At 44.3% G+C, this 15,182-nt stretch overlaps 1 protein-coding gene across 2 annotated transcripts in view; it reads right to left on the bottom strand.

Annotated features, from left to right (window-relative positions):
* Positions 1 to 13,440, bottom strand: part of ADGRB1 (adhesion G protein-coupled receptor B1) — a 198,265-nt gene extending 184,825 nt beyond the window's left edge. The window contains exon 1 of one of the 2 annotated variants that reach the window (XM_042870068.1): positions 12,695 to 13,440. In XM_042870068.1, the coding sequence (XP_042726002.1) occupies positions 12,695 to 13,429 (735 nt within the window). In that variant the 5' untranslated portion in view covers positions 13,430 to 13,440. The remainder of the gene's footprint in view (positions 1 to 12,694) is intronic. The other variant, XM_042870067.1, reaches the window with a different exon arrangement.
* Between the last annotated feature and the right edge of the window lie 1,742 nt (positions 13,441 to 15,182).

The raw sequence follows: 15,182 nt of genomic DNA, 5'->3' as shown, positions 1-15,182 counted from the left end.
CTGCCCATTGCAAACCCTGATGCATGTTCAGAGGGGCCAGTCCTCATAAGAATCCCCAATGACTAACACTTCCCAACATTTATAGAGATGTACTGCAATGTGATGTTCAGGGGCAAGTGGTTTATGGAGAGCCCACTGGATAAATGACCCACGGCAGTCATTCTTGTGTATCTTTTAAATGTATGTTGAGAAAAGGTATTACTTCTTACTTCCTAGTCCCCTTTCAAGAACAAACAACAAAAATGTGTTGTGCCTCAGGCAGTCTTTTTATTATCTTACAGAGTTCATGCAATAAAGTCTGTTAATTAAAACATGAATATTTAAAATAGCTTTCAAGAATGGAAGCCTTATCTCACCAGAGGAAAGAAGAAGGGAAAAAAAGGGGAAAAATGTAGTAAAGCACAAGAAAATCATGTGATAGTTCATTTTGCCAGAGGAGTATTCAATTATTTAATTGCATGAAGAATGTATTTTCTTCTGCTGACGTTAGATGTTCATTTGTAGCAGAAGGAGCGGGGCAGAGAAAAGTATGGAGGGTGAAGAAGGATGGGTAGAGCGTTAATTAGAACACAAAGAGGATTAAGCTATCATTTTTGACAACGTTGCCTTGTAAAGCTGGGACTTTCTCAAGTCCATGAGCCTGGAAGTTAGAACAGTCACAAATATCGACTGTATGTCCAGTCCTGGGTTCCCCAGTTCAAAAATGATGAATCTCCTAGAAGGAATCCAGCAGAGGGCCACAAAGAAGATGAAGGGCCTGGAGCATCTCCCATATAAGGAAAGGCTGAGTAACCTGGGTCTGGATATAAGGAAATTTTTTTTTTTTTTTTACAATAAGGGTGGTAAGGCACTGGAACAGGTTGCTCAGAGATTTGGTGGATGCCCTATTACTGGAGACACTCAAGTTTAGGCTGGACGGGGCACTCACTAACCTGACCTAGCTATAGGTGTCTCTATTCATTGCAAGGGATTTGGATGAGATCACCATTCCTTCCAACTCAAACGATTCTATGATTCTGTGATACGATAGTTACATGTCTGCATGTGCAAACCAGTGCACATCTGGAGACACCCAAATTAATCTTTATGTGCTGTATGGGGCTTGTGCATAAATGACAACATCTGATTTGGGATATGTGCAACGCAGGAGAGCAGATGCTCAGGAGAGGCCAAGAGACTCCAAAACTTCAGACCTCCACTAAAAACTCCAAAGCCAAATCCCTCCAATGTCCACACTGCAAAGAGGGATGTTGTAGATTCTCCTGATGAAGAGCCACAAGTCAAGTGGGTTTGTGCCACTTGAGCTTTAACAAAGAAGTAGTGGTCCCTGAGGACGCTCCCACTTCAACCCACCGCTTATGTTTGTACTGGGCTTTGAGCAGATCAGAATTCTTTTGCAGAGAAGGCTGACACGTACTGCAGTGTTATTGTACAGGAGAACAGGGGAGAGGGAAGTATGTCCCACCAGTGACGTGGGCTTGGGGACAGCTCTGGAAAATGATAGTTTCAAAGCAAGTCCTTGTGTCTGTTGATTTATCCTGTGAGGAAGTAGCATGGCCACCAGATTTCTCCCACTAAGATTTCTCTCCACTTATAACAATTCCAGAACAGGATCTGCTTTTCCCCTCTTGAGCATCAAACCATGTAAGTTATCCTCTCCCACCAGGCTATCAAGCCACAATGGGGAAATCATCAGCTCACTTGTAGGGGTTAGCAGAAACTGTACATCTCTTAGGAAGGATCTCTCAATTATAAACAAAACAAGCTTCCAAATGCATCATGATGTTGATCAGGATAGTGAGTCAATTACTCTGCAGGGGGCTTTCAGCAAACTGCAAGGCAAAACACTAGTCCCAGGTTGCCCTTCCCACAGTTTCTCCTCCCCATTACTGCCTCCTGGCATGGAAAGAATGAAGCATGAGTCAGCCCCTTGTTCCAGTACTGATTTTACATGCTGTGGGTCCCAATGGGATGGTTCAGAACAGGAAGCAGTGCATCCCGTGTCTCCATGCATTCCACTATGGAGATCTCAACTCTAGGACATGTCAATAGTTGTATAAAGGCATGTGGATGAGCACGGTTGTGTAGGAATTGATGTAACTGCACATATGGCATCCATTTGCACATTTTCTGGAGTGAACACACACATGAGTGTGTGTTCACTCCAGAACACGGGTGTCCATCTGCTCAGTTTATGGTCAAGCACGTTCATGCATGTGCATGGAGGCACATTTATGCCTGTGTGTGTATATCTGCCTTCCCTGTCTGGATTTACACCCTCATATGCAGACATGATTCCATATGCACACACACTTGGACATTCATGTGAAGTCACAAATCTCTTCCAGCATGTGAATCTCTGTGCATGTACATCCATGTGCTGATTTAAGCCGTTTGGTTCTCTGCATGTTTGTGAGTGAAAATGCACATGAATCTGTATGCCTATGCTGCTCTGCACCTACCCAGGCACCTCCCTATGTACTGTGCCTGTGCTCACAGATGTGTACATTTCATCTTGTTAAGGGACAAGCAAGAGCAAGGATATTGGGGAAATCTTGCACTTGTCTCATATGAGGTCAATTAGGACATAGTTCTATGCATGCCGCGGGATCACAATTGCACCCTTGAAGATGGGTAGAGGCTTGCTGGCTGCCCCCTTCTCTGCCCATGTCAGTGCATGTTCTCAGCAATGGAAAACCAGTCATATTTATAGCTGCTGCTTCTGGCTCTTCCCCATCACCTTTTCATTTCTTTTATTTTCCTACTTTGTGTGCACTTTGTGTGCCAACCATTCTCCAGCCATTACTCACCAAAAGCTATCTTTAGAACCAGAGAGAAAAGGTCCAAAGCAAAACATCTTCCAGAAGCTTTTCAAGCCTCCAGCACTATGTAGTACATTACTCCCAAGGCTTCCTGCTCATCCTTCCCAACTCAGCCCTGCTCCAGAGACCATGACTCCTTCCTGCCTTGTGACCCAGATGTTTTCCCAGGGCTGTAACCTATACACCAACTGCTTCAGAGTATCATAGAATCGTAGAATAATTAAGGTTGAAAAAGATCATTAAGATCATCTAGTCCAATCGTCAAACCACCACCACGTCCCCTCAATGTCATATCCATCCTTTTCTTGAAAACCTCCAAGGGATAATGATTCCACCACTTCACTGGGCAACCTTCCAATACCTCACCACTATTTCTGAGAAGAAATTTTTCCTAATATTTCTTCTGGCATTGCAGAGCAGGAAAGAGGCTGCAAAGCAGTCCTGTTGTCATGAGGAAAGGTGTACACCTTGGGCTTGCATTCAAAGGTCTTCCACTCATAGACGCGCTCCCTTCCACAGCCACACAGTGGTGCATCCACCACTTTCTCATCAAACATCCATCACATGACATGAAAAATGACCAGAAAAATAGTATAGCAATTATATGATTTCTTTGACCCACCAGTCAAGCCAGGATTGCATCCAGAGATGTTATCTACTATCCAGCTAGCAAATAAGAGAAGTAGAAAGGTGCTGGTAACAGGAAAAACCTGGAGGTAGTGGTGGAAGCAGAAGTCTTGGATACAAACAACAACAAGAGCAGCTGGACTTGTCACAGTAGAGGAGTACTGGACTTCATGTGGCAGAAAATTGGGCTTCATCCTTTCCAGTACTCACTATTCCAATATTGAGTAGAAAGGGCAGCATGTCACCTTTTCCTCCCGTCTTGGACATTTGGAGCATTAAGTAGAAGAGTGGACAATAAGATGGATTGTAGTCACAAAAGTCTAGACAAAGAATTTAGTTATTCTGTTCCTCCATCTTGCAGCCAGTGAAAGGTATCAGCTCAAAGCAAAACTCCCAGAAAACTTGCCAGTGGCTCCTGTGATGACACAGGTTCAAATCATGGCACCACCAAGCTGCCTGAGGGACAGGAATGGAACAGAGTAGAGTGGCATGCAAGAGTTGCTGAGATAGAAAAGCCGTATCTGCCCTGACAGCTGGTGGGATCCATTGTGACTCTCCCCTGAGGTCTTCCCTTCTCCTTGATGGTTCCTCAGCTGCAGTGGGTCTGCAGGGGCAAGCAGCTGAACTCTCCAAAGCAGCCTCCCGAGCTCCTCTATGGACCAGAAGCAAAGAAGCATGAAATGCAATCTCTTTAAATAGCTTTCTATGGTTACCTGGAGACTGTCCTGGTCTCTGTATTTTTTCTTCTTCACTGACTACTTCCTTCAGTAAGCAAGATGTCTGTCTGAGAAGCTACTCTGCTGTTCTCTGTTTGCACTCCTTTCATTCACATTACTGATCTCAAGTCATACCACCATTCGTTGGTCTTGGCTGACCCTGATGCTTGATAGCATCCTTCTTTTGACAGGGTCAAATCATGCACTAAGTCAAACATCATCACATACCCCTGTAAACAGCAGGCCTGACCCATTCATGTTAATGCTTTGTTGCTGGATATGGACAGCAGTGTCTTGTCAAGCACACATCTGCAACAGAGAATCTGGTGCAGATATCTCCTTTGTCCAGCTCAGCAGAGATCATTAACCCACTGCTTTCAGGGAGCTTACTCCCAGTCCCAGGTTAATAGGTAACAAAAGCAGAACTGTCACCACTGTCATGGAAAGGATTGTCACTCCCTTGACATCTCCTTACATCAGGACTATTTTTCCATTAGATAGCTACATTTGTATATCATCTATGTCTCTAAGCCTGATCATTCCTCATGGCACTGATTTTAAAGCCAAGAAACACTACACAAAACCACAGAACTGCTCCTTTCCCCATATGGGCTCTAGGTTGGATCATCATGCAGGTCTCCAAGAGATAAGCTGAACTTGCACCACAGTTTTTCTCATGGCTGTACATGAATCACAGTACTTCACAGCGTCCTCCACATCCTCGGTTCTCACAACGGAAGAAGTAGCAATGGGATTTTGTTTGAGATCTTAGTCACAACAGCAAATTTGGTAGAAAATAGCCAACAGACTTCAATTATGGGAAAGGGACATCAAAACTGGAAAGCAATTTCATCCACTGGGAATAAAAATACAAGTGCATAGAGATCACTGCATAGTGTCACTCAGTTTACTCTGGGGGAGCAAGAGTCATAGGGAGGCAGAGAAGAGCAATTACTCCCCATGTCTTCTTCCAGTCTCCAGAAGATCCTGAAGCAGAAATTCTGTGTAGATATTATTCTGCATCAGTCCCAGGGTCTTGAAAAGAGACTGGTCAGCAACAATTCGCATCTCTGTCCTTCAGTCTCCACATTCAGTGGTAGGACTGGTGAAATCAAATGAAGAAAGCACCTATGTTCTTGGCTGTTTTTCCTGCTTTCCTAGAATCACAGAATTGTGGAATCATTAAGGTTGGAAAAGACCACTAAGAACTTGTCCACTTGTCCAACCCCAACTCATTATCACCATGTTTGATAAGAGTAATGCTGAAAAAGCACAGCTGTGGCAAGAAGATGGGAGAAAGCCAGGGCAGCTTGTTCAGGAGTATGGAGCTGCAGTTTTCATCCCTCCAAATCCTTTTGCTTTCTTATTGCTTCCAAGTACTGGGAATATCCCAAGCCAGTAACTCCTCATTTGACTGCACAGACCACTCAAGGCCCATTGAGAGCATACAGCTTAATGAGCTGTGTGCCAATTATCTCACTATCAAAACCAGAACCAGGGAACAAAAAGGCATATATTTAAACTCAACAGATCTGCAGTTCTGATGATGCATTAAAGCATGTCCCTTCTTAGCTTGTTTTTCTTCATCCTGCCGACATACTGAAATGTAAGATACCAATATCAGATTGCTGCCTGCAGTAAGTGCAAGGAGATGGCATACCAAGTGGAGAGTCAGCAACTGGAAATGACATTGGCAGAGCCACACCAGGGACACACAGATGCTTAATCCTCCTTTGGTTAAAGTGTCACAGAGCCACACTAAGTGATACTTGTTAAGAATCCAATAGCAGTTTTCCAATTTATTTAGCTAAAGGTTGCTTCAGTGCTGCCTTGAAGGTTGACTGGCTCATAGGAGACAGAACCAGCACCTATGGATATCATAAGAACATAGATTATAGAATCACAGAATGGCTTGGGTTGGAAGGGACTTCAAAGATCATCTAGTTCCAATCCCTCTGCCATGGGCAGGGTTTCTAGCCACTAGGTCAGGCTGCCTGGAGACCCATCCAACTTGGCTTTGAACACCTCAAGGGATAGGGCATCCATAACTTTTCTGGGCACCTCACCACCCTCTCAGTGAAAATTTTCCCCCAGCATCTAATGTAAATCTCCCCTCTTTTAGTTTTAAACCATTCCCTCTTGTCCTATCACTGTCTGCCTATGTAAAAACTTGAAAAAAATCTTGAGAGAAAGAGAGAAAGAGAGAAAGAGAGAAAGAGAGAAAGAGAGAAAGAGAGAAAGAGAGAGAGAAAGGGAGGCAGGGAGGCAGGGAGGCAGGAAAGCAGGCAGAAAGAAAGAAAGAAAGAAAGAAAGAAAGAAAGAAAGAAAGAAAGAAGGAAAGAAAGAAAGAAACCGCACCACTCTTTCACTGAAATGTGGGAGAAACTCAACAGCCCTATTCCCTAAGGAAGAGAATCCGCCTAGTCAGACAGCTCAGCACCAATGAAACTCATGATCAGTCACCTGAAAAACTCTGTGGATCCAGTTCTCTTGGAAGGATGATGTTTCCCATTTTGCAGCCTGCTCTGTTTATTTAAGTACATCAGAGGTTCAGGCTAGGTGGTGAAAAGGGCCAGAAATGCTCTGTGAATTCTCTCTTCTGAGCCATTAGTATCCTCAGTCTCATATTCAGCAGTGAGGGCTGTGAGGTTGCACTGCAGATGTGATGATTTTGAATCTCATGTCTGTGTTTCCCTGAATTTCACCCCATATTCCTATTCTAAACATTTTGGGGCAGCTGCTATGTATTCTAAATATGAGAGGATGTTAAACAGTGATAAATGTTTTTGGGAAAAAAAGAAAAAAAAGAAAAAAAAGAAAAAATGCATAATTGAAAGGCTGGGCCTTTCACCAGGGCTGATTCTCATTACATTACCCCTCATAATGTCCCCTCATAGCAATAATAGCAATAGCTGCCTGTAAAATTCCCTTGGAAATTGGATGTAAATTCCACCTTTAGTCTTTTTTCTACAACAACAGCACATTCTGATGGTAATTGCTGATGTTTCCACATTGTGATCATGTGCACAATCTGTTGGGTTCACGATGGAAATGATAGCTTTATTTTTCTCAGTTTTTCCCTCTATCTCCCAGGCAGTTCTGAGATCTGAGTTTGCAAACCAAGTCAGGAATGCCCTTTCCCAGCACTCAAATAGGAATTTCCCACGCTAGCCTTGTCCCATAAATCACCCCAATAACCACACATGATGGGAGCTGTACATATGGAATCCCCTGCAGCAGATAAAAGAAGGAAGGTCTCCCATTTGAAAGACAGCTTTCTCCTCCTGGAGCTCTGAAATGCTGTCAGTTCTTGCTCATCACTACTGAGGTTTGGGCTTAAACTGGGAAGATGACAGATGAAATCCTTAATGTTTTTAAACGAAGTGGTGGAATCACCGACCATGGAGGTTTTCAAGAAACATGGACGTGTGGCACTGAAGGATATATTTTAATGGGCACGGTAGTGATGGGTCAAGGGTTGGACTAGATAATTTTAAAGATCTCTACCAACATAAATGATTGTATGATCCTATGATAACAACAACAACAACAAAAAATTATATGGTATAAGCCAGCCTTTTGTTGCCCCATGATTTGATGGCCTTACTCTGCTCTCAAGGATGTATAGACTGGGGCAAAACAGACATCTGGCAAATTCAGATGGAGAAATGAGGAGATGGAAAGCAGCACACCTTCCTTAAGTAGAATCATAGAAATTTTAAGATTGGAAAAGACCACTAATATAATCTAGTCCAGAGGTCAACCCATCACCGTGTAAATTCATGCTAAGAGAAAAGAGAAACAACGAAAGTGAATGCACTCAACTCCCATTGCCACTTTGTCTGCAAATCCAAAAATGAGGCAATCACAAAGCCAAATTCCTTTCTCCACAAACCCAGGGGAATGAACCAGGTGGACTCCTGCTGGGAGGATAGAGCCCATAGTGTAGAAAGAGGCCAATAGAGAAGCTTGAGAACCTGCTACTAGGCAATTACTCACAGCTCTTTATCAGTTCCTAAGCTTTCATGGTCACCACAGCTGACCACAAACATGCACAATGATTTATTGACTTCTTCCTACCCTGAGGGAGATTCAAGGGAAACAGCTGCACCAAACAACATGATTCCTGCAGCAGGGAGGAAGGCAGCTGGTTCTATCCTATGCTTTGAACGCCAATGCTATGCAGAAGCTCAGCCCTATGCTTAGGCATGAAGCAAAGCCCCAAATAACAATTAGAGGTTTGGAGGATGTGTCCACAGAGAGAGATTTACGAACCTCAGCCTACTTAATGCAGCAGAGGTTAAGAAGTAACTTGTTCATGAGTCTATAAATGCCTCTTCAAACAGTAGAGGATGGGCACTAAATGTATTCTTAATCTAGCAGGCAAAGGAAGAAAAACATCTCAGGGCTGAAAAAGTGAAACATCATAAAAAACACCATGAAGCAATTGAGCATTCAAGAGAAAGGAGAGTCTGCACCTGCTGAAAGCAAAGGGAACAGAAAAGCAACGGAAAAGTTTATAACCAAAGGCAGGAAAACCCCCAGCACTTCAAACTAGTTATATGCTGATTCACTGTTGGGTTTTTGTTTGGTTGGTTGGTTGGTTGGTTGTTTTGAGAACTGAGCAGGTCCATTTCAATCTCAGTTTCAACTTCTCTGCTGGAATGAATTGGCAAAATTCTCTGGCTAAGACATGGAACTGATCAGCTTTGTTCATCATAAAAACCCCTCCAGCCCTGGAGCCATCTATTTTACCATTGCACACGATTAACTTTGTTCTGCAGTCCGCATCATCAATCCCTCTGAGAGGTGGGGATGTGCAAAGCAGCAGGACCAGCACTTGATGATTATCTCTCTGGGTTATCACAATGTGACAGCATTGCAGTGGCCTTCCAGGAACAGATTACAATGAGACAGGACTAATTAGACATCCATTAAGTACCTAACTCAGCACAGCACTTAAGCACACATTTAACCTTCTCTCATTACAGTGTCACATCATTGTCCCATTTAAAGCTCCAGCCCTTTTTGCATTAAAACTAGCTTACACCTGGAAGGGCCACCAGGATTTCCAGATTTTCTAGTCCTGTGTTTCAGGAGGTATGCCCATCTGCAGACCCAGAGGGCCTGTATCTCTAACCTGCATGTGAGTGACTCCTAATAATGCCAACTTTCTTTTCCAAAGATTTTACCTCTAAACATTAAGACCCACAAACAATCTCTGTGTTATTCCTACGCTGCGCGAATCAACTAAGAGAGAGTTGATGCTGCCCAAAAATCTTTTCTTCATTAAATTACATGGGCAATAATTGTCCACAAGCATTTCTATATGTGCCAAGTATGAGGGCTGCCCCAAAAATAATGCCTCCTATTTTACTGTGACAACAGAGGTGGATGCTGATGGTATGGCAATAGAGTTGAACCTTCCCATCAGTATTCTGACATGGAAATGCATATAAAGCAAACGTGTGGAACTGAATTCCTCTGCAAAAAAAAAAAAAAAAAAAAAAAAGAAATTGCACCTACTGACATTCAACGATGCTTGCTGAATGTTTATGGAGACCAAACAGTGGGTATCAGCACAGTGAGGTGGTGGGTGGTGCATTTCAGAAGTGGAGACAGAGACACTGGGTCACCTCTGCTGGTACGAATTCTTACTAGTGCATCATTTGTTCATCACTTGTGAAAATGCATAACTAATGGTGTCTGTTAAAAAAATGTTGTTTTGTAGCTGACAATTTGCCCTATCAAAGAGTGGTGTTGTGCTATTTGTTGTAGGTTGCATAGAAATAAATAGCAGGCATTGCTTTCAGAGAAATCTACCTGTAAACGCAATGGCCAGGGTCAGCCATAAACTCCATGCTCACTCCCTATCCATGGTTAGAAGATCTGTGACTTGCTTAATTGCAGAAACTGCATCTCCCAGCTCTGCTCTTTGGCCACTAAAACCAATGTCCAGCCTAATTGATCTATTCTTGAACTGCTCTTGAGAATCTCCTAGTCCAACACACAGCCTGTATTCTCTGTTCTTTGTTATACAGATGTCCCAGGATGAGGAATATGCATTTTCAAAAGGAATCTCATCCCAAATACTCTGTGAGCCAAAGTGCAGTCGCTTCTGAGACAGTGTTTTACTGTATCCTTTGCAAATTTGCACCCATTTGCTTTGGAAAGATCCCAGGTACAGAACAGGCACACCGGGGAAAAACAGGCTCCATGTTTTATGGTGTCTGGGTATTTGGCAATTCCATACATGCTTTGAAAATCATCAGACAAGGGTAGTGCAATAGAGACATACACCCTTGTTCTAAGACAAAAGTGTCAAGACAGGTTCCAAAACAACAAATGACTCAGGAAACAGCAGCAAAAAATATTGTTTAAAAAAAAAGAAAAAGAATGTTGTAAATACAATCAGGACAACAATAACAGCAATAATCAGCAGCAGTACTCAGAAACCAGGAACCCTGTCAAAATATTCCACCCACAAAATGCTGCTCAGGGATCGCTGGCTCTCTGTCCAAATTGGATCTCGCCTCCATCCTCCTGATCAAGCCTTTGCAAAAATCAAACCAGACACAGTGACAGACAGAGCAGCACACAGAGAGGCCAGGCGCCCTGCAAGCTTCGTTTCCATGTAGATGACATCCCACCAGCGACAATGCTAATTCTGTGCCTTCAATACATAACAGATGTGAGCAGCCAGCAAAAAAAAATTAAAAAAAAATAAAAAACTATCTATGCTCTCTACAAATATTCAGCGCACAAAAAGGATTTGGATATATCCACCTTTGAGCCTCTTTCATATTTATTTTCTAGGGACATTCAAGCACTCAAGCTGGACTAGGAGAGATCTTTACAAAAGCCAATATTAAGCTTGACTGCTTCGGGATTTTCTGGAAATCTTTTTTCAAATTTCACCTTTGGTTGCAATGGAAAAGGTCGTGTTGCTCGGGTTGAATGCAAAAAAACCCACCCCATTGGCACATGCGAAGGCTGACGCATGACTTAATGGAGCTCACATCACTCCGAGGAGGCAGCCAACGTGGTGGTACTCCTCGCGAGCTGTTCACACAGGAGAAAAGGGCACTGCAAAGAAATCTGAGATCCAGGGAGTGAATACTGCGGTGTGCTCATAGCCAGAGTGAGAGGCACAGCTGAAGAACTCATTTGTAGGATTTATGGCTCGGCTGTGTGCCTCCACGTATCGATTCGCAGAGCAGTGAGAAACAAAATCTCCTCAAAATACACTGACGGAAGCACTAATACCTGATCATATCCTAATCTCTCAGCTAACTCTGGGCTGCGATCTGCAAGAAAATCACACCGCAAAGCTTGGACCCATGCCTGATAACCCCCTGCCTACTGCAAGTAAATTTAGCCTCTTTCCACCTGCAGAACTGCACAGAAATTCTCCCAGCTGGGGATGGCTGCAAAATCCAGGCAGGACCTGCAAAGCCCTGTTCCATCTGGATGCCAGCTTTCTGCAAGTGACAGAGGACATTCTGGTCTGAGACCTGAAGGAGGTAAAACCCTGAGGTGTTGTTGAGGTGCAGATTTGAACATCGAAGAATTGGAAAATGCCCTCCCTGTTTCCCATACTCCCTTTTAGCATCATGCCCCTGCTTTACATAAGCTGCCTGCTGGCAGGTGGGATGGGAGCAGAGAAGAAACACAGCAGAGCGGATATGACACAGGCACCAATATAGCAGCTCTGCTTTATGACCATCCAGTTCCCTTCTGCTTTGCATGGCACTTACCACCCATGGAAATCACTGCGAGGAGCATTTCCCTGCTCTGAACACTGCCAAATGTCTCAGCAGCTGCAACACAGCAATATCAAATCTCAGAAGCACCTCATCCTTATTCTCAACCCTTTTTCATGACCCTTCCCAATCCTTTTCATGGTCTCTGTCATACTCAACATCACAAGGAGAACAAAACACTGACAAAATACCTGAGGAATGGACCCAAGCAAAGGCACTGAATGGCCCCATGCAAGCAGTGTGGTTGAGCTTTCTTGTTGAAAACCTCCAGAACGAAAATAAAGCTGTGAATCTGAGAACAACACAAACATGCCTGCTGCTGCCACTCACCCAAACCTAACTTGGAAATCAAGTTTTCCCATTAATTTAAATAGTCCACAGGGCTGCTGTGTGTTGTCCACCTTGGAAGGTCACCTGATTCTGCCTCTTCTAGGACACTTCTAATTGCACTGGGAATCTGCTTGGCCTCAGACTAGACTTACCCTTCTCCACTCTGAGGATGCAGAAGTAAAACACTTCTCTCGAGGAATGAGCCCTGAGAAGGAATGGAATTATCTGGGGCACATTTAGGGTTAACAGCTCATGAAGAGCCACCTTATGATCTGCTACATCTTCCTATAAACTAGCAAAGAAGTTTTCCATAGCAGGTATCTACAGGACCAAATAGACACATGGTAGAAACAGTATGAGATACAGAGGGGAGAACCCAACCAACCTTTCCTCCCCAACCACTCCCATCTGCCCTTCACTCACCCAGGAACTCCACTCCACTGCTGTCCTTGGGGCTGCTCAGGCAATTCTCTAAGTAAATTCCATCCTTATAACAATCTTCCTTCTTCTTCGGGAACCCCAGGATCTCACTGGCTTGATCTAGGATCTCCCCTCCTGAGCAAGAGCACGGAGTCTGCATAATGCCACATGGGTGGGAGCTGCTGCTGATGGCCAAGCACGCATCCAGCCACTTGCAGAGCATCTGGCATGCAGCTTTGCTAGGATTCCTGTTGCCCACCACGAGGTATTCCACCGAGAAGTCTCTCTCCTGAGCCTTGATGGGTTTCCACCGCACTGGTCCGTTCTCTACTCCTGGAGGTGCAGTCTGCTTCATCTGGAGGAACTGTTTGTTAGACTGGAGAAAAGCATAGCGGGTCGACCCATCACAGAGCTTCAACACGTCGTCAAAGCTCTCCATGCCCAGGTAGGTGCGGGTGGATTCCAGGAAGGAGTCAAATTGGTAGGTGCGGATGTGCTGGTGGTCACATATGCCAGTAGGTTTGAGGATCTTCATGTACAAGGTGTATCTCCGAGGGTCAGGGTTCTGGATAATCCAAGAGCAGAGTGAGGAGTTCAATGGGAAGACGGCAAAGGAGGAGAAATATCCAAAGAATTTCCCCTGGACCAAAGTGGTGCAGGGAGTTTGTGCCAGGTCCAGAGCGACCACGGTCCACACAAAGTAGAGTGGCAATACCAAAAGCAGGTTCAGGGCAGATCCAATGCTCCTCATCCTAGGTCTCTGGTCCTCTGGAACTCAAAGTAAATGTCAAGCAGGTGCCAGATCCTGGACATAACAGGGACCAGCTTAGAGGAAAAGTGAGAGTTTAAGTGGCTCTGGATCAGAAATCAAGCCAATCCTCCCATGTCTGGATTTGAGCTCCCTCCTGTGGCCATCAACAACACCTGGAAAAAAAAAAAAAGAAAAAAAGGGGAAGGAAGGAAAGGAGGAGGGGAGAGAAAAAGAAGAGATTTGGGATTTGTTCTTAATTTTTTTTTTAATTAACCCTTTGCAAGGTCGACAATCCAGGCAGCATCCCTGATCCCAGTGCTGGTGGAGGTTCAGCCCTGTGCCACCATGAGGTTTGGAGATGTCCCCATCTGTTAAATGTCCCAGCCTGATGTGTCTCCACATCAGGACAGTGTGACCCATAGTGGAGGACAACACAACTTTTCTAGTTCCCCCCTTTTCTAATTCCCTCTGCCTATGCATTGCCCATGCTGAGCTGAGAAAAGCCTTTGTAGTGGTTTCTAAACCTCCCCCCCAAGAAAGGAGATGAGGACTGGGAGCCATGCACTTAGCGTAGGAGAGATGAAGGGGTCTGGAGATGGATTTCAGCTCTTTACATAAAAGGCAGTCACCCTAGCTTGCACCCACCCCTGTGTGAAGGTTTCCTCTACCAAACTCAGACTGCTTCTATGGTCTTAAAACGAACCCACAAGGCAAGCACTCAGATCCTCTGCATAAGTGTAAACAACCCAGCTTCTCAGCAACTAACATTGGGATGCAAACCAAAAATAACTCAGGCCCTCTGAGATGTGCATCTTACTGATCAAAGACCAAACTGGTATGGTCAGGAAGGAATTAGGGTGAAAGACGTGCTCAGGATGTGGAAAAGGGCATTGAGTACAAGGGGGCATGTAGGCATATACCTTCTCCCATCACAGCCAGCAGTTTTGATCCTCTTTACATTCCCATCATGTCCACATCGCCACCCATAACCCTACCCTCTCCCACCTCGTTCCTGGGTTCCCTGATTATATGTACCAAAGTTTTATCTCTGCATTGATTCTCTTCTGTAAAAGCTTTTTTTTTTTTTTTTTTTTTTTTTTTTTTTCTGGGAAAGAAAGGGTTAGATAACTGTAAAGCCAGTTCCACTCTTTGCAAACTGGGTTTCAGCTGAACTTCAAATCACTGCAGCCTCTGCCAGCAGATTCCTGAGTGTCTTTTAGACCTGACACTAATCAACGTGGAGTCCAAATGCGTTTCCACTTAAATTTTTAAGAAGTCACATCCCTGCTCCCATCAGTGCTTTGCAGCCTGCAGAACTCTGCAGTGCACATCTCCCCGTGCCAGCATTGGAGGCTGGATTTCAGGAACAGCAGCCTGCTCAGTGGATGTACAAAGTAGCTCATGGTTGCAAAGAAAACCACAGGCATCAAGCAAACATCCTATAAATTTCCAGAAAGGTCATCATGATTAGCAGGAGGGGTTGCCTGCAGATGACTGTGAATGCCTTAAATATCAGCTTTGGTGAGCAAAGCATGCTTGCCTACTGAAAAGGAACAAAGAGGAGGGGACCTCCTCTTCTTCGCTCCTTTGCTTTAGGGCAGCTCCTGAGCATTTAATGCTGTTTGGTAGTGGGTGCATAGATTAAATCTATCTGACCTTCACACCCATAAGCTAGCCAGAATCATTCTAACCTCTGGTCCAGCTCATGAAGAAACCTGCAGGAGCCAGCATGTGCCTCCATAGCAACCAGATG

The sequence above is a fragment of the Lagopus leucura genome, unplaced genomic scaffold (genome assembly GCF_019238085.1).
Source record: "Lagopus leucura isolate 7727_CA_CO unplaced genomic scaffold, USGS_WTPT01 Super-Scaffold_100002, whole genome shotgun sequence".
NCBI lineage: Eukaryota > Metazoa > Chordata > Aves > Galliformes > Phasianidae > Lagopus > Lagopus leucura.
Note: the sequence above shows the minus strand (reverse complement) of the source record. Positions and strands in the feature narration are given on the sequence as shown.